A 24,580-nucleotide genomic window follows, 5' to 3' on the forward strand; every position below is an offset into this window, starting at 1 on the left:
ACACTCTTGTGGTGGGGCCCTTCCCCGGACACCGCGCATAGCGGTAGCTTAGTGCACCGGGCTGCCCTACAGTGGAGATAATATTTAAGTTATTTTATACAATGACAAATTATTTGAGGTCTCATCGTAATCAACACAGGTGAATTTTTCTTTTTCCCCATAAGCTTCAACAAAGAAGAAATTCTGTTCCTGCTCTTTTATTTGTCCTGGGGATGTGCGATGAGCGAGAGCCACACACATGCATCTCTGTTTGAGCTAAGTAATGGTTTTAAAAGACACCTCAGTGTATGCTCTTTCTCACAATGAAATAATGCAAAATTTGCAATTAGTCAGAATAAATATTTGCAATGGAATAAGCATATTTTGAAACCATAAAAGGGCGAGCATTTTCTCATCTGAACATGACTGAAGTGCAGTCAAATCACTGAAGAAGTCGGTCCATATCTAGTATTTGGAGTTCAGCACCATTTACCTGTAAATTGCTTCTGACTGCTACCATGTACAGATTGGAATTGTTCACAATGTTCGAGCGCTTTCTAGTTAACTGTCCTTCATCAAAGGCATCGTGCAAAAGAAACAGATGCCTCCCAACTGCAAACTTGAGGAATGCATCACCAAGCACTTCAAGCCTTTCAAGAGAAAAAGATTCATGGCAGTTCTCTGTAGTGAGTGCTTCAAGAACCTGGTCAGGTTCCAGACAATTAATAGTAAACTAGGTACATGCAAAACAGGTGTTTGACTGAGAGTACATATTACTAAGTATGGAAAGAATCCCTTACATGATCTATTGCAACTTCCCTTCCCTCGGGGAAAGAAGCTGATAGACAGTCCTTTAGTTCAATAGCAACAAGTAAGCTTTCAAGACGATGCATGAGTGATGGTAACAATGATAATGAGCTCCCAATATCTTTGGAAAACCCAACTATCTTGAGCTGGCAAATTTCAGGAGGTAGTTCAACAAAGTGCTCCTCTTTATCACGCAACTCTGCAACAGGGGGTCAAAGGAGAGAGTCATTCATTGCAAAACAATACACCACCAAAATTATTGTGTCTCAGAATAATAGGCACAACAGAAATTGATCCTTTTTTCGACGAGAGAACAACAAGCTGATATTCTGAAAATATGGTAAGTTAAATGAAAGTAGAAAGCCCTTCATCTAGCCATAGATTGTCAAAATAAAGTATTTAAAACAGACGAAGTTCATAAGAATAATTATATAATCATGGACATTGTGGCCTTGAGCTCTAACCTAGAAATGGGTGCTTATCATTTCCTCATGTCATGTCATGGATGAAGCTTAGACCCAACAGATTTAGTTATATCATTTTCTCATGTCTTAGGTGATTTTAGAAGAAGACAAAGACCCTTCACTTGGAGCTGCTCAGAGCATTACACCAGTGCAGATATCCTATTAGTAATAACTATTAAAACCAAGTAGCTCCCTTCCATTACCCATAGCCCTATCAAATCACTGGATGTCTATAAGTTTTGAGCCAGAAAACAGATCTCAATCAGGCCTTAGCATTATTCACCTACATAAAGTGTCTGCAACTGGATCTCTCACTGTAAAATACTAGGCGGCAATTTTATTATATTCTACCACCGTTCCCATTGACTTTATCAGAATAAGTTTGAGTACAATTTGCCAGATGAAAAGCTAATGTTGAAGCAAAGAGCGCAAAAAAGTCGAGGTTCAGAGGCTATTGAAGCAGCAATGTAACTGTTGAAAGTAGTGTAGCAAATCCTCACAGTTTGGGCTTTAGTTATTTTCATATAAATCTTTGAACTTTTCACTATTTTAGCAGCTTTTGATGTCATTTCTTTTAAGTAGTTCTTTAAAGGATTCCCATTCAGAACTAGGGTTCTGGATGCTCTATATAAAAAAAAATAAAAAAAAATAGAAAAAGACAACTTTGTCAACATTCAACCTTTTAATGTCAATGCTACTTGCCTTTGCGTTCTATCATAGAATTTGTTGTTTCTTTGGTTTCCTAGAGGAAGCACATTGGGTTTTCCTTTCAACCACATTAATAGCCATGCTTCAACATGAATCAAAGTAAAACCCTTTCCTCCAACCCCCTTCTTCCCTTTTGCAGTAGAAGTCTTGAGTTTTGCAATAGAAAAAGCTCAAAATTTATGCAGCTTGAGCAATAAACAATTACCTGAGTAGCCTTTCTTCCGCAGTAAGTTGTCCAAACAGAAGAGCTGTTTTGCTTTTATTAGTGGTTGACCAGGGTATAAAATATGGACAGAGAAACTGTAAAAGAGATCTCACCCATTAGAAAGTAAAAAAAAGGGTAGCCCGGTGCACTAAAACTACCGCTATGCACGGTGTCCGGGGAAGGGCCCCACCACAAGGGTGTATCGTACGAAGCCTTACCTTGCATTTCTGCCAGAGGCTGTTTCCAAGGCTTGAACCCATGACCTCCTGGTCACATGGAAGAAACTTTACCAGTTACTCCAAGGCTCCCCTTCACCCATTAGAAAGTACATGATATATATTTGTAGAAAAGATCAGATCTTCAAATAGGGTGATGCAAGAATATGTTTTCTTTGTGAGAAAAAAAAATATTATTAAGCAAGCAAAGTGCAAAGGAAGAGGACAAGATACTCAACAAGTAACATAGGAAGATAAGAAAACAAACATATCGCCTAAACAAGAAGAGCATGCTAGTCCCTTTGGAGGTCAGTTAGTGTATCCTAAAAAATAATCTGGGTTACACAAATGCAATGACAAGAAACATATTCTTTCCCAAACTAAAGCCAGTTGTATGCTTCCTAAACAAGAATAAACATACATCAATAACGGCAAGTTCCCAAACAAGTTACTGCTTGTATATCCCACATTAATTAATTTTTTTCACGTTAGCAAAGAGGAAAAAGGAAGTTACATCAATAAGAGTCAACTCTATTAATTAATTGAGATCCACAATAAGTATAAAATAGACATATAGTCACTAACAATAAAACATATTGACAGGAAAACAAGAAAAATTTCCAAATGCATGCGAGGAAATGGTTCAATTGGTTCTTCAGCAGCAAGTGGTTAGATCTAATTGACCTCATCAACAACTCTTTTAACTTCCCTTCTCTTTGCATCTAATTTGTAAATTGTCTCCTTTTTTCTGGTTACACCAGACGGGGGGTTGGAAATGGAGAACAAAGGGCTCATTTCCACTTTATTAATACTTGAATTCCTAGACTGGTCTACAGTAAAATAAGATTTCCCAGGCAGAAAGAAAGCAGCTTCGCATATGTATGCAGGTTGAATCAATAAACAAACAGGGAATCCAGTTGGTAAGCAAAGAAGAAATAAGAAAGTCATTTGTTACTTACATATCACAGTAGTGCTCAACGTGGTTTTTAGAATCTTTATAAATGCTGTATGCATTTTTATCTTTAACAACGTCAGATATGAAGAAAAATGCATCCTTGCATGGAACATATACCAAACTATTGACAACATCATGTATGCTTTTGGAACCATTGGCAAGTTGCAACTGCTCATCAAATTTAGACAACCCATTATTGCCTGCACATACTGAATTCCTAAATATTGGTGACGACAAACATCTTCTGACTAGCTCCCAGTCCACGGAGATCTTATTACGCCCAAACAAATTGACAGGAAGCAGCAGGTAAAACTTTGAAGCTGAGTCGACATAATCCCTTTTTTCCAAAGAAACAAATTCTGAAATGAACTCAGAGCGGTCAAGAATGATCTTGAGGAACATTCTCTGGAACTTCTCTGCGAGTTGAATCTGCTAAGAGGAAGCAATCAAAATATTGAACAGAGCCTTTCTGTTTAAAATAGAAGAGCGCCAAGTAGTTAAAGTGTCAAACCTCATTGCTATCAAAACTAGTAGCTCCCGATGGAATAAGCTCTGTCATCACAGATCTACCTCGAGCCAAGTTGAGCTCAAGTTTCATTCTGTCAGCCTCTTGGGGAAGAGGTGCTTTCAGAAATAGGCCAAACTTCTTATAAACCCTATCAATAGGGCAAGGCAAAAATTTTATGTAGTACGAGTTAAGGCAAACAGGATTCTCTGTCTCAGTCCATGATTCTTTAAGGGCAGCCGGAACAATCATCTCATGGAGCTCTTCCCGTGCATCTTCAGCTGTGACATCAACATTACAATAATAACAACAAGCACCAAAATAACATAAAGCACATTGAAGATGCTTTTATTAGAATAATGCACCCTAACCATCAGAGTGTTCTAATTCAAAAAAATCATGGATCAGGTCTTCATCTTTGTCTGCTTGATCAGGCAAAAGATAATCAGTGAGTGCTCCAAGTTCATGCAATCTCTTGCAGGCCCTTAAACAGGTATCTTTCTTAGCTGCTTCTATAGAAGTTTGAGGAGCACTGACAATTTGATGCATTGCAGCATTTGAAGGTAAAATTAACTTGCAAATAGTTCCATCCACATCATCAAAGTAGAAGAACTGTGGCTTGGGGCAGAAATACCTACAAAACAAGCAAAATAAAACAAAAAGAAGGAGATCATGTAAAACCACGAAGATATTAGTTCCCAATGCAAAAGCCACCTATAAGCAATATAGAACAGAGAAAATTGTAATTAGGACAAAAGAAATAGAAAATATCAAGTGAAATTCAGTACAAGATCATACTCATCACGTGGAAGCTTGGAACAATAATGGTAAATCAATGAAATGCTTGATGCAGAACTGATTGTTGCACCAGTTATATCTACTTTGTATATATTTTCCTGAAAATCTGCCACTGTTGTGCAAGATTTCCTGGAAGAGATCTCGTCGTTCATACGAGCTTCATTTCTTGCAAAATGCTCAATTAAATCAAGCTCCCTTTGATTACCACTGTAAAGAGGTTCGTGTCAGAAATATTGCTCTGATGAACTTTGACTGGTAAGAAGGTACAGAAAGCCTAAACTTCAGAGATACCTATCAACCAAAAAGGCATATTCAGACTTTGGCATGCGCGCACGCCCTCTAGACTGTATAAAACTGGCAACAGTTTCAGGAAGATCAAATCGTATAACAAGGCAGCATGTCTGGATATCAAGTCCTTCCTCGCCAACTTTGGTTGCAATCAATAAATTGAGCTGTTAAATTGAAGGATATAAAACCAATCTCATACTGAACTATCAGAGATAGAAACAAAATAGACTTGGAGTCACCCTCATAGAGGTCCTCTGACTAAGAGAATTTAGCGAGTAGAGAAAAAATCTAGCAAAGAACCACTACCTCACCAGAACGGAACTTATCAAGAATGACATTTGTATTTTTGCGTGACATACTCTTCAATCCTGAGTGGACTCCTACAAGAAACCCGCACTTCCAAGAAGATAAAACTTTCAGATGCTGAAGAATATATGAAAGGGACCTTGCGGTCACGATCCTATTGACGAATATTATGCATTTCATATCTGGTTGTACCCTGAAAATAAATGGAGGGAGTTAACAAGATGCAGACTATGAAGTTGAGATGATTTCCTTAGCAACTGAACTAACAATGAAGAAGAAATATGCATCCATGACATCAAACAAACTGAAACATTTTCAATGTACGGAATGGTAAAGGTATGATATGACAGCAAGAAACATGTATCACTGACTTCAAAAAAGATCAAATGTTGTTATTATTTCTATTCGATAAAGGTGCATTATGACGGCAAAAGATCACCGCTAACCATGCTTATCAAGAATAAAGTTTTAGGGGAAGAAATATGAACAAAAACAGTAGCTGTTGAAAGATTTTGTTTCAGATGGTACCACTATAATGGACAGTAAACACACAAAGGTTAACTGGCTGGTTACATGTATAATATAAACACTTGCAGTAAATGCACTATTTCATATTTCTCTATCAGGACCCTATTCTGGCGCTCTTTAAGAGCAATTGAGGCCAAATGCAGAGGGGCTAACTAGCTAGTTAGGTCAAAATATGAATACTTCTATTCAAGGCATTAATTCCATATTTCTCCATAAAGGCCTCATTGTGATGTTCTTTAAGTGTAATTGAGAGCAAGTGCACAGAGACTAACAAGCTGCTCTGGTCTATTAATATATAAAATTGTAATCATTGCATAAATTCCATATTTCTAAGAATAGGCCCTATATAAGGGCAAAGTATTCAACAACAATAATTTACCTAGTGTATTCCCACAAAGTGGGGCTCGGAAGGGTAGAGTGTACGCAATCCGTACCTCTATGTCAGAGGTGAGATCGAGAGGATGTTTCCGATAGACCCTCGGCTCAAGACAAAAACAATCTAGGAAACGACGTAACAAAGACCAAGAAACAATAGGTAGTAACAAAGCAACAAATTGTAACAGAAGCGTATATTTCTTGGACTCTTCAAAAATGTCAATGGGTGTGGTTCGCATTCTCCAAAAGTTGTGTATTTTTGGAGAATCCAACATGGGTGCAACATCAAGAGTCCGTGCAACTTAGACAGAAACAAGACTACCATGAAATACTACTATAATCGATCTACCCGAAACAACAAGCATCACCTAAACTCCAAGAAAAGGAAACTACAAGTGAAGAACTAAGACTGTTAGTACGGACAACAAAAAGCACTCCTACTTACTAGCATGGATGCACTCCTACCTACTAGCATGGATGCACTCCTTCCTACAAACTTTTTACCTTAATTCGCATCCTCCACAACTTTCTATCTAGGATAATGCCCTCAGTAAGTTGTAACTACGTCATATCTTGTCTAATCACCTCTCTCCAATATTTCCTCAGTCTACCTCTACCTCTCCAGAATCCATCCATGCCCAACCTCTCACACCTCCCCATTGGGCCATCCGTGCATCTCCCCATCTTCCCTTCCACTGGAGTCACGCCCACCTTGTCTCGGATAACCTCATTTCTAATCCTATCTCTCCTAGTAAACCCACACATCCATCGCAATAGCATCCTCTCCGCCGTCTTCATCTTTAAGATGTCAGTGTTCTTGTTCGAACAACATTTTGCTCCATACAATATCCCTGGTCTAATCGCCACTCTGCAGAACTTGCCTTTAAGTTTAAGAGACACTTTCTTATCACATAAGACTCTGGATGAGAGCTTCTATTTCATCCACCCTGGTACGATGGTCGATGAGTGACATCCTCATCAATCTCTGCATTACGCTAGATAATAAACCTAAGGTACGTGAAACTAGCTCTCTTTTGAATGGCCTGAGTATCAAGCCTCACCTCCACATCAGCCTCAAGGATCACCTCACTGAGCTTGCACTTCAAATATTCAGTCTTGATCCTGCTCAACCTAAACCCTTTAGACTCCAGGTCTGTCTACAAACCTCCAACTTAGCATTAACTCTTTCATGAGTCTCATCAATCAAAATTAGGTCATCCGTAAATAGCATACACCATGGCACCTTCTCTTGAATTTGCCGCCTCAAAACATCCATCACCAAGAAAAATAAAAATAGGCTAAGGGTCGATCCTCAGTGCAACACCATCAATACAGAAAAATGCTCTGAGTTTCCTCCCACATTTCTTACTCGAGTCTTGCCTCCATCGTAGTACGCCACCGAGACACCTCTAGCCTCCAAGCACCTCTATAGAACCTCCCTGGAAACTCTGTCATAGGCCTTTTTTAGACCAATAACACCATGATTAAGCCCTTCATACTCTCCCTATACAACTCCACCGATCAAGACTAGATGAATGGCAATATATTCAATGTTAAGAATAAAATCATGTTGCAAGTAGAAAGATTTTTTGCTTCAAACATTTTGGTAAACTACAACAATAACAATATTCCTTTGTATAATCCCACAAGTGGGATAGAGGAGGATAAGATGTATGCAGAACTTACCTCTACCCTAGTGAGGGATAGAGAGGTTGTTCCCGACATACCCTCGACTCACATTACTATTATATATAAGAGACAAACCAAGGACTTTGGTAGTCCTTAAAAAGTTTTCAACTTAATTTTAATCTTTTCAATTAATTACTTTTATGTCATAATCTTATCTTTTAAAGTCAAATTTATTTTTCGTATTTTATTTATCAGAAGTTCTCTTATCTTGTCATTTTGAAGGCCTTCTTTATTTTCTAAATTTGATAGACATTCATTGACAAAATTTAATTTTTAGGTATTAAGTTTAATTTTTTATGCAAAAAAAAAATTGTAGTCCTCAGTTACATCCTTGAAGTGGGTCAGCATTTTTTTAGGAAAACTTCACGGCTTAGCAAACATAAACACCTAATTAACTTACTCAATTAAGTTTTAATTAATTATAATTCATAGCTTAACTTAACTATATTGCCCCCTCTCTACTCCCAACTCTCTCAATCTCATCGCGTATTATTATATTTGTATCAACTGCATTCAATTCTTATGACCACGACCTTCATATGATTGTATGTTTGTATTTCTTGAGTTTGTATTTGTGTATATTCTGAAAATGCTTGAAAAAAAAAGGTTATAGTTAGAGAAAATATAATTTGATTTCCAAACAATTTATGATAAAAGCTCAATTTGAATCTCAAAATATTTCAGTAGAATAGAAGTTAGAGCTTTCATAATACATTTGTTTTGCTTTTCTTCTTTGAAAGCCTAATATTTAAAGTAAGAAAAATATTATCCTTTAACTTCCCAATATCATTTGTACTGCACTATTTTAAAACTCCTTAAAAAGTATCATACTGATGTCACAAAAAAATAGATTAAGGAGGAGAAATTTTTTAAAATATCCATAATTTTTTTTTAAGTTTAGTTCATATAATTTTTGAATATCTAACTTTTAATTTAAACTATTGAATTAATCCAATTGAATTTAGCAAAAATGTGATGGGATGACGAAAGTATATTATTTGATCTTCACCGAGTTGTAAATATTTTACATACTTCAGAGTTCAAATCATATTATGTTGTAGAATACCAAATTACTTGTATCTCTTTATTTTGGTATTTACTGATTCCCCAGTCAAATTTCCTTTCTATTGCATAATATGTTCTTTAAGAAGTACCTAATTATGTGGCTATTTTTATTATGAAGATTTGTGAATAAGACATGCCTAGCTCCTACTAAATTATATCAATTATAAATTAAAAAATTGTGATACAAATTATAATTTTTTAACTGAGTTCGGACCGGGCTTAGCACGGGCCTCATAAAATTAGTATTTTGATAGGCTAAGGAATTGATATTTCTATTTTCCTGATACAAGATGTATACACTAATACATCAGTTTTAATCGGTTATGGGCCTATTCAAAGAGTCTTTTCTAGGACAAACAGCATTAAACTTTTAGCTGCTGCATGATTAACAAAGCTGCTGCCGGAGGGACTTTCTAATAATATCTGCTATCTGATCATCCAGTAAACAAAAAATGTTTGATGCACCCATTTCAATCTTTTGTAGAATGAGATGACAACCTGCTATTTTATGTTTCATTTTTACAGGAAATACTGCAGCCTGATTGTCACAGATCAATTTAATTAATGCATCTGCTTCACACACTGTTACTCCTTGAGAAGTCTCACTGAAGCAAGATGGAAATTTTGGGACTATGATTGAAGATGGCACTCAACAACAACAACAACATACCAAGTGTATTCCCACCAAGTAGGGACTGGGAAAGGTAAAGTCTATGCAGTCCATACCACTACCTCAGACGAAGTAGAGACGAAGTAGAGAGGCTGTTTCCGATAGAATCCCGGCTCAGGACAAATAACAGTATAACAAACCTAAAAACATAAAACAAACAACAGAATGGGATAACACACCGCTAGTTAATAAAAAGAAACAAGTCACCCACTAAAAGAATATAAAGTTTTCATAAGAAAAATATAGCCACATCTGTTGAAGGAAATATTATCTTCCTTCCAGTTTTTTAATTGTATATTTACATGTGTATAAAAGTGAATTTTTACAAGTCTCACGTCAGTTCACTGTCAATATTTAGTTCACTTTATTTTATCCATAAGAACACCCCTCAAAGTGGAATCACCTGTTCTCTTTCCAGCTACTTATAAATCCTGAATGAGTTACAGAGATCAGAATAACAAATTATTCAATTTGCTACAAAATGACTAACCCAAAGTTGGAAAGGATTCCAATTAGACGTAAAAGCTTTTTGGAAAAATAAGGCTCCTTCAGAACTTCCATGAGTGCCAAGTCAGGATTCATACCATCTGCATGAGAAAATATATGTTAGACTAGTAATGTACAGATGAAAACACCATATGTACACTCGACTGCAACATAAGACATTCTCAAGAATCTCTCTGTGGGCACAGATCAGTACTTAGGCCTATATTTGCAGAAAGCGACTTTATCTTAAGCCCTTAGTCGTCATTAAAAGACCCTAAAGCATGGCCAATAAAATTCAAAATCTATTCTGAACTTTCTACAGAGAGGTAAAAATGAGGTGTGGAAAGATCACTCTGCTAGTTCAATACTTGATTAATCATACTTGTTCATTTTGATCCATATATATTATAATATGTAGACTTGCATCCCAGGCCTAGTTCTCTGTGGTGGGGTGGTCATGCTAGGTGAGCTAATGAAACTTTGGCATGAAAAAATCAGCTGCCTGTGATTTTGTATTGATGTTATTACCTCTGCATATGTCGGAAATATTAGGGAGGCCCTTGATAATATCATAGGACACGAAGAGGATAGAAGAGGAAGAGAGACATTAAGATCAACCATATCTTTAAAACTCCACTTTTACATAACAAGATCAACAAAGGGGTTATTATGGGTGTCAGATAGATTATTCTAGAGGAAAATCTGTCGACTTCAACAATCATCAAATCCATGCACCTTGATTTCCTAATAGTCATATCGATAACACCAAACACATGAAACTAGACATTTGAACATTTAAGTTTACTAATGTTCAACATCCCTTCTTAAGCTTAAATGTATTTTTCATATTCCTCAATTGATCTCCATGATTTTAGCTTCATTTTCAACATCCTCTTTGCGTATGCCTTCACAACTGTAGGCAATTTATTCTCCATCACCTTCAAGCTTTTGGCTATTGCAAACACAAACTCACACAAGACTTTTCTCGTCTTTGATAAGAAATGGATCTTGGGCCTAACCCAACACCAAAAGCTAGCCCATGAGGGAAGATTGTGCAAGTCATATTAAAGAAACCACCTATCCCTTAAAGGCTGGTGTGAAACTCTTCACACTTATCTTGTGAACTCACACCTTCTTAACGGTTTGCTCTTTCGTCACAAACCCGATGAAACCCGAATAACAGGTTTTCAAACATGGAGACACACCCTCAATGGAGATGGTCAAAATCTTCACAACCAACGCTTTGATACCACTTGTTGAAAATATTAAGCGGGCATTTGATAATATCATCAAGACACGAAGAGAATGTAAGAGGGAGAGAGCCAATAAGTTTAGTCATTAGAAAAACTTCACTCTTATATTACAGGATCACATAGTGTTTATATAGGTGTCAATTGTCAATAGATTATTCTCGGCGAATACTACTAAATGCTTTCACACGCATACAATCAACTATTGGGTAATAACCTAAATTTTCATAAAGGGTGATTGATAATTTAACCCAAAAAAATTGAAGATGATAAGAATAGTAAAGATAACTATTTTGCACTCGGTATTTTTCAATTAATGAATTTGTTGAACTACTTTTATAATATAAAACCACAATTCTGATAATTTAACTGACTTAATAAAACAAATATATATTAGTTAATTACAATTAAATAGAAAAATTTATATACAAGATACATATTATATATTATATATTTGTGGTATACATTAGAGTGATTAAGGACATGAATGATGGAGCTAAGACCCGAGTAAGAACAATCAAATGAGTGTCAGAAGACTTTCCAATTGAGATGGGGTTGCATCAAGGATCAGTTCCTAGCCAGCTTTTTTTTTCTAGGCAATAGATAAATTGACGTGGCATATTGAAAGGGAAGTAACATGGTGTATGTTATGTGCAGATGACATAGTACTGGTTGATGAGACATGTGGAGAAGTTAACAATAGACCAGAGGTTTGTAAACAAACACTACAGTCTAGAGGTTTCAGGTGGAGCAAGACTACATGGAGTGCAAGTTTAGTGATGCATCACATAAGGCGAATGTGAAAGTCACGATTGATACGATGATTACTCCTAATAGAAGTAGCTTCAAGTACCTTGGTTCAATAATCCAGAAAATAGAAGTAGCTTCAAGTACCTTGGCTCAATAATCCTGAAAATATGGAGATCGGCGATGTCATGCAATCTATTGGAACGAGATGAATGAAATGAAGGCTTGCATATGGTGTCTTATGTGAAAAAAGACAAGTTCTATTAGCGATTGTTAGATCGACTATGTTGTATAAGGCAGGGTGTTGGTTAGTCAAGAACTCAGACATTTTGAAAATGAGAGTAGCAGAAATGATGATGCTTCGATGAATGTATGGATATATTAAGAGAGATAAGACAAGGAACGAAAATATTCAAACAAGGTGGGAGTGGCCTCAGCCGTGGAAGATGTGGAAAGTGAGGTTAAGATGGTTCGAACATGTGAAGAGAAGGAGCATAGATCCCCAATGAGGAGTTGCAAAAGATTAGTAGTGATAGGTCTAAGGAGAGGTGGAGGTAGACAAAAGAAGAATTACGAAGAGGTGATTAAATAGGAAGAGGCACATCTTCAACTTACTAAGTAGACATTTGGCCATGAAAATCACAACTTTTTGGAGTTGGAGTTGTATTTGGCCAAGAATATATGTAAGAGTTGTTTTTGAATTTCATGAGAGGAGTGAAAAAGTGAAGTTTCACTTGTTTTCACTTTTCCAAAAACTCCAAGTTGTAATTGGAATTTTTATGGCCAAACACCATTTTTGGAATAAAGTGAAAAAAATTATCCGAAGAAAATAAAAAAATATTGTGGCCAAACGGGGCTAAGGACAGGACCCTATATGGGAGAGCATTGTGGCGTATGCACGATCTTCTAGCGGTGTAGACATTTAAAAGAATAAACAAATGATAATTGATATAATGACATTATATTAATAAAAACATAAATCAAGAAAACTACTAGAACTCTCCTGGACGAGTTTTCATATTTTGAAATGTATTCATAATAGCCTCATTGGAGATAGCACTAAATACTTCTTTTTCTATATAACACACCAAACAACCACTTAAAAGCTCATCATCCATTTGATTCCGTCAATCAGTCTTAAGCAACTTCATTGCCGAGAAAGCTCTCTTTATTGTAGAAGTAGCAACAGGAAAAAGTAAAGCAAAATAAACAAGCCGAAACACGAGAATAAGCTCCATACTTTTTCATCTCTACATATTCTGAAATTGCAAAATGGAACGTTACTTTTCAACTTAGGTTTAGCTTTAAGCTTATTATTGTGTCCAATACCTTTTTGATGAGTAATTTAATTCCTAAGATATTACATAAATCCTAGTCAATCGGTTTATTTGGCTAAGTACATAAATAGACCCTTAAACTTGGCTCAATTTGTAAGTTCTTTTTTTTGACAATTGGCTCAATTTGTAAGTTTAGACACTTTAACTTTAGTAGTGACCAGATCGACACTTTAAATTGGCAAATATGTATCACATGAACACAAACATATGATGTGGCAAATTGTGTGAGAGAAAGTCAACCTTGTGCGTGTGAGACTATAAAATTAGCTCTTCTTTTTTGTGTCCATAAGATTAGATTAGTTGACATGTTAAAATGGACCCTTTTTACTTCATATGTATCATTTATATCATTATTATTATTTTATTTATGAAAAAAGGCCCTAAAGAATCTGTCTTTTCCATCCATTTGGTCTCCAAAAAAAATGGTGACTCTGGCTAATATCAGAAATAATATTGAACTTCAAGGATAAAAAAACTCAAAACAAAACCAAAAACTACTTCAAATTTGGATAGGCGTATGAATAAAACTAAAAAAGGCATCATCTTTCAAATTGAGAGAAAGAACAACCGGATTAAAATGAAGAAAAGGAAGGAGTAGCCGGCAGATATCTGACTGATTTTGCAATTGGATTGCAACGAAAGATGCTCTGTCGAAGATGTAATTATTTAATGGATGGTCTAAGTTCAACTGTTTAATGCGTCTAAAGTATGACCGACTGTTGACTTTATGTTGCGATGAGATGGAAAAAAAAAAAGAAATATAGCGTTGAACCTACCTATGGAATAGAAACATATAATAGGGGCAATTATATGGGAAAACAGCAATGTTGAAGAAGAGGAAATATAAATGAACAAGAAGATAGTATTAAAAAAAAGAATTACAGGTTGCCGACGACTGATGACTGGACAAAGGGAGTGGACGGCCTAGGGGGTGGGGTAAGGGAGGGACTTCAACGGGCTGGGGTTTGAAGAAAAGTGGGATTTGTTTTTGGTTGTTTAATTTCTTATATGTTTTAACACTTAATAATTTTCCCATTCAAATTCCACATGTCATTAGCTAATTGATTCACTTGCCATGTCAAAAGCAAGTGTGTTTCACACACTTGATTTGGTGGACATGAGCATCCACAAGACACATATTTGCCAAGTTAAAGTGTATTTAGTCAATACTAAAGCTAAAGTGTCTAACTTACAAACTAAGCCAAGTTTAAGGGTCCATCTATGTATTCATCGGTTTATTTTATCCTAATTTGACTAGGAATTGGAGGTTGGAGATTTGAGAACATTTACTTTTATTACCCAGAGCAATAGTTAACAAACAACAACAACAACAACAACAGTCCCAGTGTATTCCCACAAAGTGTGAGGTCTGGGAAGGATAAAATGTACGCAGTCCATACCGCTACCTCCGAGTAGACCCCCGGCTCAAGATATATAATAATATACCAAGATCGTAATGAAATATAAAACTGGATGGGTAGCATAACAAAATAAAAGGTAAGAAATAATAACACTAGATATCCGAGAAAAGGAAATAAGAGAACAACGAACAATACGTAATAAGAAATAAGGAAAACGGATACCCATGTAGTAGTCACACACATTCACAGAGCTAAGACACCCATCACAACCAAACTCTCCTAACACCTAGCCACAACCCACCCACTCACACTAGCCTTCTACCCTAATCCGCGACCTCCACACCTTCATGTCTAGGGTCATGTCCTCAAGTAAGCTGAAACAGCTCCATGTCCTGCCTAATTACCTCCCTCCAGTATTTCTTTGACCTACCTCTACTCCTTCTGAAGCCATCCAAAGCTACCCTCTCGCACCTCCGAACTGGGGCATCCGTGCCCCTCCTCATCACATGCTCAAACCATCTCAACCTTCCTTCTCGCATCTTATCCTCCACCAAAGCCACTTTCACCTTCTCCCGAATAGTCTCATTCCTAACTTTATCCCCTCTAGTAAGGCCACACATCCAGCGTAACATTCTCATTTCCGCCACCTTCAATCTTTGAATGAGCAATAGTTAACAGAAAGCCCAAAAAAAAAAAACACAGAGCTGCACATGCTGAGGTTCGAACCCGAGAGCTTTGTTGCACAAGCCATGCGCCAAACCAACAAGCCAAGGGAGCTCATATGTTTAAACAGTGTCATTTATATATATATATATATATATATATATTCTGTATCTTTTAGATTATATTATATATAATACAAAAAAAAAAATTCAACAAAGCAATGTCGGATGACACCTTGACATAGAAGGGGTCCGCCCCTGGAAAAGCATGGAGGTTGAAGATTAGGGTAGAAAGTTAATAGGTAATAGAACATTATCTCACTTCTTTAGGAGACAGATTGGTTCTAGTTTAGAGCACTTTATCTACTACTTTCCCTAACCAGTCTCACCATTATTGTGCTTCTTCAATTTTATTATCATTACTATTCTCTTTACCTTGATTATCTTTACTACTTTACTGTCAATACTTCTCTCTGATCAGGCCGGTAAATCTTATCCAAACTGGACCCATAAGAATCCTGTAATGAAGGTAAGAATACAAATAGCCAGAAAACAGGAACCCACGATAGAATAAAAATACCTTCAGTACAAGCAGAAGTAAAGACTCTGTCAACCTGACTCAGATACTTGTCGCATAAAGAGTCATCACTAGCATTAACTTCAGCTTCAACCATTTGATGGCGCTCATAGTGATCCCCCTTTAAGAGGATGCAACTAGCCTTCGCCAAAACAAGGATTCAACTCAGAATTTAATTTTCCAACTGTAAAACTTAAAGGTTATTAAAAAATAAATCATGATTTTTTTTTAACAGCTATGATTTCCTCCCTGTGATTTGGTAGTGCTTAAATTATGCTAATCATAAGTAGGGAACCCAAGATTCTAGGTTTTCATGCAGTATCATATTCTACTTAAATTAACAACTCTTTAAGTCCAAGAAAATATCTAAACTAGGGTAATGCATGTGGGCTCTCCAGCTGAAGTGCTTAATAAATATACACAAGATTACGCATACATAAAAAAATTGAAGTGCCCCAAAGATGTCCACAGATATAATTTTGGCGGCAGTATGAAAGTAAGAACAAGAAGAGAACAGAAGAATCTACACCTATCTGCCAAAAAATCAATGTCAGGTCAGGAGAGTTTATAAAATGTACAACTCACAGCAGTTATTTTTTTCTTTTTGATAAGGTAGAACTCACAGGACTAACTTGTTGCTGATTCAATATATACTACCTTAAACAATCAAAAGATAAAGTGCACAAACTTTTCAAACCCGTCTGCACACTCTTGCTCTAATTTTGCAGAGCGCCAAGGAGTCTGCTCAAATTTTGAGACTATAGCATGCATTCGAAATTGTACTTGAGTAAAAAGACCATTTATACTGTTTGCCTGATGGGGGTGTGGCAAGGATGCCGTGTAAAATAGTAAATTTGAGCACAATAAGTTTTCTGATTCTATATTTAAAACTCAAGAGTCATGAAAGATCAGTGCTTGTGAAAAGGGTCTTGGGGGAAACAGCAAGAATTGCGAGAAAACCTGCAAAGCCCCCAAAACACCTAGATTTTCCAGAGAAAAAATAAGATGTCCATGCAGTCTCTTGAGCATCTTTTTCGTGTTCCTGAGAGTGCTGTCAACTGTTTTCTTGTGAAGCTCCTTGACACACTGTCAAATCATGAAAACACCAGAGAGTATTTAGCCGAAGACTACTTAGAAAATAGCCATCTTAATTTCCAACAAGATAATACCTGGTTCTTTATTTCTTCAAGCTTCTGAGAATAAGCTTTCGCAAGGGATGAGGAGCCAGGACCATAGTAGTACACATTCACCTTGGGCGATGCAACAAACTGTTCCAATTCATCCTTGTCTTCAACAGAATACACCTGTGGTTATATATAGGAAAGTTAAACTATAGAAATGTTAATGTTCCTCCTTCCCTCTTCTGCAACACAAAACGGGAAGAAGTCCAAAGCACTGTGGGTAAGACCTTGAGATAGTGAGCATTAACTAGACTTAGGCAATCGTGAAAGAGAAATATGGGGCAGGTGAAACCAGTATAGGTATGAACAAGGATGGCAGCCAACCCCAGCCAACCCAGGTAGGCAAAATGATGCCGTGCTTGGCAGCAGTACTTTGTTACCTAACAATGAAATACCCACAACAAGAGACCTAGGATAAAAAGATAGCTCCTGAAATTGAAGTGGGACCTTGGATAACCGGTAAAGTTGTTGTCATGTGAAGGTCATGGGTTCAAGCCTTGGAAACATCCTCTTGTAATGCAAGGTTAGGCTGCGTACAATAAACCCTTGTGGTTGGGTCCTTCCCGGGACCCTACATATAGGGGAAGCTTTAGTGCACCGGACTGCACTTTTACTAAAATTGGAACTGAATCTTAAAAACAGTTCTTAGCAAATCCTAGAACTAACAAACCTATGACAGAAATCCATACTTCAAAATTATTTTCTGTTGGACGTCATTTATTCCTAGAATAATGAAGTGAGGAAACTCTGATATTGATGGTCATCTTTTTTAATCAACAACAACAACAACAATAGTAAGTAAGGTCTCATGGAAAAAGAACTTCTGTATACAATAGTAGCACCTTAGAGCGAAGTAAGGTCTCAAGGCCTGTAACAGAAGCACCTGCAATAGTAAGTAACATAATGTCTGAGAGAGCTGAGGAGCGTCCAAAAACAAACGTAGCTTAAAGTAAAGATATACCAGCTTTGCCTGGAAGAATGATCAGTATTGATAGCAAAAATCAGATAGCAAGAACTATCAATCCGTCACCACAATTGATCAATGCATGTCATGAAAAGCAGGGTTTCATCCCACAAACACCCGAGATCAGGTGTGTTTTTCTCATAAGTCAGTAAATCAGAAAACTTGCACTCATTTTCAAACTTATTATCTAATAATACCTCCTTCAACTTCTGTTGATCCTATTTCTAAATAGAATCATACAAGTCATGACTTTCTCCAAACAGAAATCATTTGCATGCACACATATCTGCAGATGAGAGACACCCTTAAACAAGGGATGGTAAAAACTGTACACGGACACTTTTCAGTCATATAAGGTTAAATTAGACAGCCGCACTGAACTACAGCTCATCTGTAAATGATGAACAGCAGAACAGTCCCCAATTTGTACTTCCTATATCAATGAGTTAAAGGTAACATCTAAAAGAGATCCTTGGAGATTTCTTGAAAAGAAAAGATCAGGTTGATACTGTAAGTCCTAAGTACAGCCAAGGCGGAGTATAGGTTCTGCTGGTACTATTCTTCCAACACATCAGAAATTGATTACCATACATCACAACCATATGTTAGTTTTTAACATAGACAAGGCCTCCAAGTTTATGGTCAGTATACAGTTTCCAGTGTCAATTTGATCAATTTTACATGGAAAAGAGATGTGAATAAATTCATAGATCCAAGTCAATCCCATGCAATTTTCTCATTCTGCCGAAAATGACCAGGAAGAATCTATAACCATTACATTCCATGACAAATCCGTTGCATCTTACAAGAACTATGAATTACTATTTTGCAAATTCTTTCACAAATTTATTTACCTTATAAAAAAACTATTTGTCAAAATTAAAATACAAGGCAACATAAAAAATTACTGATGAGCTATAATCTGATTGGATCCACTAGTTAGAGAAAGTAGAGACATATTGTCACTACACGAATTCATTGCACAATATGTTACCTTTCCCTGATATTGGAGATGCAGTCATGCCAAATATGCGGGGCAATTTTACTACAGCAGGTTTGTAAAATATCTGTCCAAAAATAATACACGTGAAAAACTAGCTAATATATACAAAACGAAGCATGTTTGCCACACCAGATCAGCTAATTACCTTCATAATCTCAGCGTAAGGATGATCACTCTCAACTTGTGCATAATGACACTCATCAAATATCAGAAGAGCAATAAATTCAATCTTGATATAGCAGTGAGAAAGATTATGCAGCAGTATTTGAGGGGTCATAACAAGGACCTGAACAAACAACATGCAAATTTGTTGGTCAAAACTTTCACACAGTGGCAAACCAAGATAAAGTATAATTATCAGTCATACAGCAATATCTGCCTCATTCACGGTCCAAAAAAGAAAGGATCTAAGATGATAAGACAACTAACACATGACTTGGTTCGATCAATCTATTTCATATAGTTACAAGAAAAACATGTTGATTCCTTTTCCTGTTCTTAGTGATTAACTAATTATAAAGGATACTTTTAATGAAGTGGTTGAGAACCATGAGACCACAAAGTCAAGTCCCAACTGTAAAGATCAAGAAGAACAAGGATATGGTTAAGTTCAAGGTTCGCTGCTCCAAGTACCTGTACACACTCTGTGTGTCCGACTTTGAGAAGGCTGACAAGCTGAAGCAGTCACTTCCTCCACGTTTGAGCGTCCAAGACCTTTGAATATGGAAGAGTTTGTGTTTCCCCCCTTAGATTGATTAGATTAGATACTGGAGAACTCGAAGAACTTGTGTTCCTTTATCATTTTCTTGTACTGTCGAATATCTAAAGCTTTGTTCATTTTAGATGTTATTGTGTTGCTTTCTCAATTGTCTATTGACTTTATTTTGAATCTAATGGTGTTGACAAGAAATTTTGGGTTTTGGATACCAAAATTTGGTTAATTTGCCTGGAAAAAAAAAAAAAGAGCTAGCTTTTGAGGTTGAATTAGACCCAAGGTCCATTTCTTTATCATGGTATCAGAGCCTCTACGATCTTGGTAGAGAATCAAAAAGCTTCCGCTGCTGGCGGGCGGCTATAACTGAGCCCGTCCGGCCAATGATCATGTTAGCAAAAGTTAGGCCACCGCACTTCTTTCCCCTACTTTCTCATATCATATTTGCATAGCACCGTGCATCTCTCCATACTACTCATATTTAATTTGCGTAGTATCGTGCATCTTTTCGGACTACTTTCTCATATCTGAGTTACATAGCACCATGCGTCTTTCCGGTGACTCCTTAAATCTGATATGTGTAGTTCCATGCGTCTTTACGGTGACTTCTCAAATATGATTTGCGCGGGGTCGTGCCATCATTCCGACCCTATCCATATAAGTTCTCTTTTTCAGTAAGGTTGTGCCGTCATTCCAACCTTACCCATATAAATTCTCTTTTTTAGTAGGGTCGTATCGTCATTCCGAACTTATCCATGTAATTTCTATTTTTCAGTAGGGTCGTGTCATCATTCCGATTCTACCCCTATAATTTCTATTTCTCAGTAGGATCGTGCCATCATTCCGACCTACCCATATAATTCTCTTTTTTAGTAGGGTTCTGTCATCATTCTGACCCTACCCATATAATTTTTTCTCAAATGGTGACCACTTTTTAGCCATCAAATCTAATAATCCGACGAGCGAGTATGTTCCGGCCAGTTCTTCGGTGACTATCTTATTCAAGATTTACTATCTCTTGATTTCGAGATGACCCATATATTTTAACCAGTTTTCGGCAATTTTCCAGCGACACATCGACTTTCCAGAGATGTTTACTGCTTTTTGGATCACTTTTTCAATTCATTCCGTTTCAATTGAGGTCTCCCAACGTCCAAAGCAGTCCTTATTAGTTTTCTTGCAGATATCTTCACCAAGTCCCTCACCGACTAAGTTGCTCGAACTCTTCAAAAATATTGCCGCACCCATGTCGGATCCTTCGAAAATACACTATTTTTGGAGGATCCGACGCGCACCCGTAGACATTTTTGAAGAGTCCGAGCAACTTAGCTCCCCGGTCCTCGTATTAGTTACCTCCATAACAAGCTTGGTACATATGTCTTCTATGCACCAGCTTAAGGAGGAGTGTTGAATATGAGTAGGAATAGGAATAGCATATAGAATCCTATTGGGAAGGGATTGTAATGTAGTGTCCTATTAGGAAAAGGATTGGAATGTAATGTCTATAAATAGGGTCTCAATGTAATCATATAGTTACAACAATTCAATGATATTTTTCTCTTATATTTCTCACACCAACAAAGGCAAAAACACTAGGTAACTTCTTCTCATCTATCTAAACCTTGGTAGACAGAGTAACCTAGTACATTTGTCGGTGAGAGGTAGCAGATACCCCGTGGAATTAGTCAAGATGTGGGCAAACAAGCTCGGACACCACATTTTAAAAAATGGAATAAAACAACACAAGCAACTGTTGATGTAGTAACAAAAGTATAGGTCCCTAATCAAAAGTAAAAGAGCCCAACAAACTCCATTAAAACATCTAGTACAAGAACATATCTACAGTGACACAAATAAGCTAAGCGCTGTAAACAAAAATATTTCAAACTGAGTAAAGTTTCTTCTTCTTTGAAAGCATCTGCAATCCCTAAAATAAACCCATGTAACACGGAGAAATTCCAGACCATACTTGTGTTCTTCTCAGAATTTCTCTCTTTTTTCAAGGATGTAAGCATCACCCACTAAATTTTAAAAAAAAAAAAAACTCTGGATATTATGTAAGATTCAGTTGAAACTAGACGGTGTAAGACTATATTGTTAACAGTCCCAGTTCCTTCTCACACATATAGCAGACATATATTGTATTCAAAAGTCCTGTTCTCCTTAGATTGTCCTGCGCTAAAGAGGAATCATGAGTAGCAGTTAAACCATAACTAACCCCAACAGGGAAGGAGGGCACTTTAGGTTTCCGTATTAGTTTACATTTTACAAGGCCAGGGAAATGACTTACCATCATCCCCGGCAGGATATTGTAACGAGCTTTGAAGTAAATGAGTTGTCACATTAGTACTACATATCACGACATTGGGTTTTTTTAAAATCAAGTGAAAGTATTTTTTCATTCATAAACATGACCAAATCGATCGTATACATAGGTTACCAAAAGATCAAAACTTTACAAAATATGAAGCTCTACAAAATCCACTCAATCCTCTAAGCAAGAAGGAACTTTTTGTTTACTCCAAAAGAAAATAAGATAGCGAAGACTACTTAATTGCAAGAAACTCGGCTCTATACCTTCATAAGCTCTTCTATTTCTCTCTCACCAAACTACCCACATTAATGCTATCGGAACCATGTTCGAAGCCCTTCATCTTTTCCGCCTTCTCCCGCTCTTCCAACTCAACATTACATCTTTCACAGTTCTTGGCATTACCCAACGAGTGTGAAATCATCTTAAAATATCCCAACAAAATTGCATGGTAAGCCCTCAATGTAGAAGGAGGTGATCTAAAACCTCAGCCGTCTCCTTGAACATGTAGCACCAACTAACGCACACAACCTTCCGCTTTCTAAGATTTTCGGCAGTCAAAATCACTCCTCTAGTGGCTAGCAAAGTGAAAAAACACACCTTTCTTGCCACATTTTAAACCCATATTGCATTACACGAAAACTCAACCTCTTCCCTAACCAAAAGTTTCACATAAAAAGACTTCATGGAGAACAATCCATTACTTGCAAGACCCCACTGCTACCCCCATTGGGATTATCCGTCAAATTGAATTGTTTGTGAATAAGGTTTATCTTTGAAACTCACTCACTTCCCAAACTTGAAAATCCCTTCTGAATCTCAGATCCCAAAAAGTCTCTCCACCCTGTGACCTCCTAATTTGTTGAATAGTCAAGTCTCTTTGGCAAGATCTTTTGTACAAACTTTGGAACTCATATTTCAAAATTATATCCCTACAAGCCTACACCTGTTATGGCCCCAAAAAATACTCTCCCCATCACCAACCTTGAAAGAGATATTTTCCACAAAAAAAATCCCATCTATTCATAATATTTCTCCAAAGGCCGCACCCACAGGGCAAAACAATATCTCTAGTTCTCCATCCCCCAACCCTAATCTCATATCTATCACCAATCACCCCCCTCCATAAAGCTTGTACCTCCACCCAAAACCTCCACATCCATTTGCCCAGTAAAGTTTTATTAACGACTTTCAAATCTTTAAATCCTATTCCTCCCTATTTTTTAGTTTTTCGGAGATGTGACAACCTCCCAACACACCAAATGAAGCTTCTTTGCCCCATCCGCCGCATCCCAAAGAGAATTCTCTGAATCTTTTCCAACTTTTCACCGTAGTCGGAGCAAGAAGCAAAGACAAGTAGTAAGTGAAAATGCTAGAGATTGTGCTCTTAATAAGCACTTCCTTCACACCCTTGGACAAATATCTTTTCCACCACCCTGCTAGTCTCTTCTCGACCCTTTGAATAAGCGGATTCCACACAGTGAGCTCCTTGTTCGACGCACCTAAAGGTAACTCCAAGATATGTACGCCAGCTAGCCCTTCATTCTATTCTAACCTACTAAAGTAGCCTTGTTAACCTTTATATTTCAAAATCTGGCAATTCCTTCTAAGTTGATATAAAAGTAAGCATCCAAGAATCCAAAGACACCAAAAAAAATAATACTTCCTTTGCTTTTCGGAGAACTCCCGACTCTGAAAAAAAAAATAAGAAAGGAAAAAAAAGGGGTACGAGCTAAGTGAGTGCCTTCAAAGTATAAGTTTAAAAATATTTATTCAATTTTTCAAATGCCTATAAAGGCATAGGTGTATGTAAGCAAATGAAAGACTAAAGACCCAAAAAATTAAACATCCTTTGACTTTCTTCTTTGTTCTTCTCCCACTTTTTTTGTGGCAATGGTTGTGTCCAAATTAACTTGTCCGCGCTTCGACTAAGTGGATACCTGCTACCTACCACCAGATCGGGTAAATTTGTCCACCAAGTATAGTTGTTGGAAATCAAAATTTGGTTCCCAAGGTTGTCCCTCCATTTTTACAACTGCTAGATCGCCCACTTGGGCAACCACACTTCGTCTTTCTTCAGAAGATTTATGTGGAAGAGTATATACTCGAAGCAACTGAAACTTGGAGAAGAATGACTGATGCAGTCCAATTCTGAAACCAGAAACATCCAGCTAAAGCGTTTTTGGGAACAGTAGGACATTTCAAGAAATTCTGGAAAGTATTCCATTTAAAGAATTTTCAACTAGGAAATAAAAAGTTTAAAAGCTCTTAAGAAATTCTGGAAAGTATTCCATTTAAAGAATTTTCAACTAGGAAATAAAAAGTTTAAAAGCTCTTCTTTGTGGTTGGAGGATTGACAGGCAAAAGTTAAGAATTAGAGGCATTATGAAAGTGTAGCACTCCTATGCCAATTTTTAATCAAAAAGTGCTTG

General features: G+C 36.9%; 1 protein-coding gene across 2 annotated transcripts in view; it reads right to left on the reverse strand.

Annotated features, from left to right (window-relative positions):
- Positions 1 to 24,580, reverse strand: part of LOC107877671 (dicer-like protein 4) — a 48,005-nt gene that overhangs the window by 16,626 nt on the left and 6,799 nt on the right. For both annotated transcript variants that reach the window (XM_016724360.2, XM_047415158.1), the window contains 16 exons: positions 19,271 to 19,411; positions 19,117 to 19,189; positions 18,001 to 18,041; positions 17,147 to 17,281; positions 16,938 to 17,063; positions 15,981 to 16,119; positions 10,048 to 10,144; positions 5,231 to 5,423; positions 4,928 to 5,088; positions 4,637 to 4,843; positions 4,210 to 4,472; positions 3,845 to 4,119; positions 3,338 to 3,762; positions 2,164 to 2,258; positions 780 to 985; positions 473 to 682 (listed from right to left, as the gene is read on the reverse strand). In XM_016724360.2, the coding sequence (XP_016579846.2) occupies positions 473 to 682; positions 780 to 985; positions 2,164 to 2,258; positions 3,338 to 3,762; positions 3,845 to 4,119; positions 4,210 to 4,472; positions 4,637 to 4,843; positions 4,928 to 5,088; positions 5,231 to 5,423; positions 10,048 to 10,144; positions 15,981 to 16,119; positions 16,938 to 17,063; positions 17,147 to 17,281; positions 18,001 to 18,041; positions 19,117 to 19,189; positions 19,271 to 19,411 (2,787 nt within the window). The remainder of the gene's footprint in view (positions 1 to 472; positions 683 to 779; positions 986 to 2,163; positions 2,259 to 3,337; positions 3,763 to 3,844; positions 4,120 to 4,209; positions 4,473 to 4,636; positions 4,844 to 4,927; positions 5,089 to 5,230; positions 5,424 to 10,047; positions 10,145 to 15,980; positions 16,120 to 16,937; positions 17,064 to 17,146; positions 17,282 to 18,000; positions 18,042 to 19,116; positions 19,190 to 19,270; positions 19,412 to 24,580) is intronic.

Source organism: Capsicum annuum, chromosome 7, assembly GCF_002878395.1.
Source record: "Capsicum annuum cultivar UCD-10X-F1 chromosome 7, UCD10Xv1.1, whole genome shotgun sequence".
In the NCBI taxonomy this organism is placed as follows: Eukaryota; Viridiplantae; Streptophyta; class Magnoliopsida; order Solanales; family Solanaceae; genus Capsicum; species Capsicum annuum.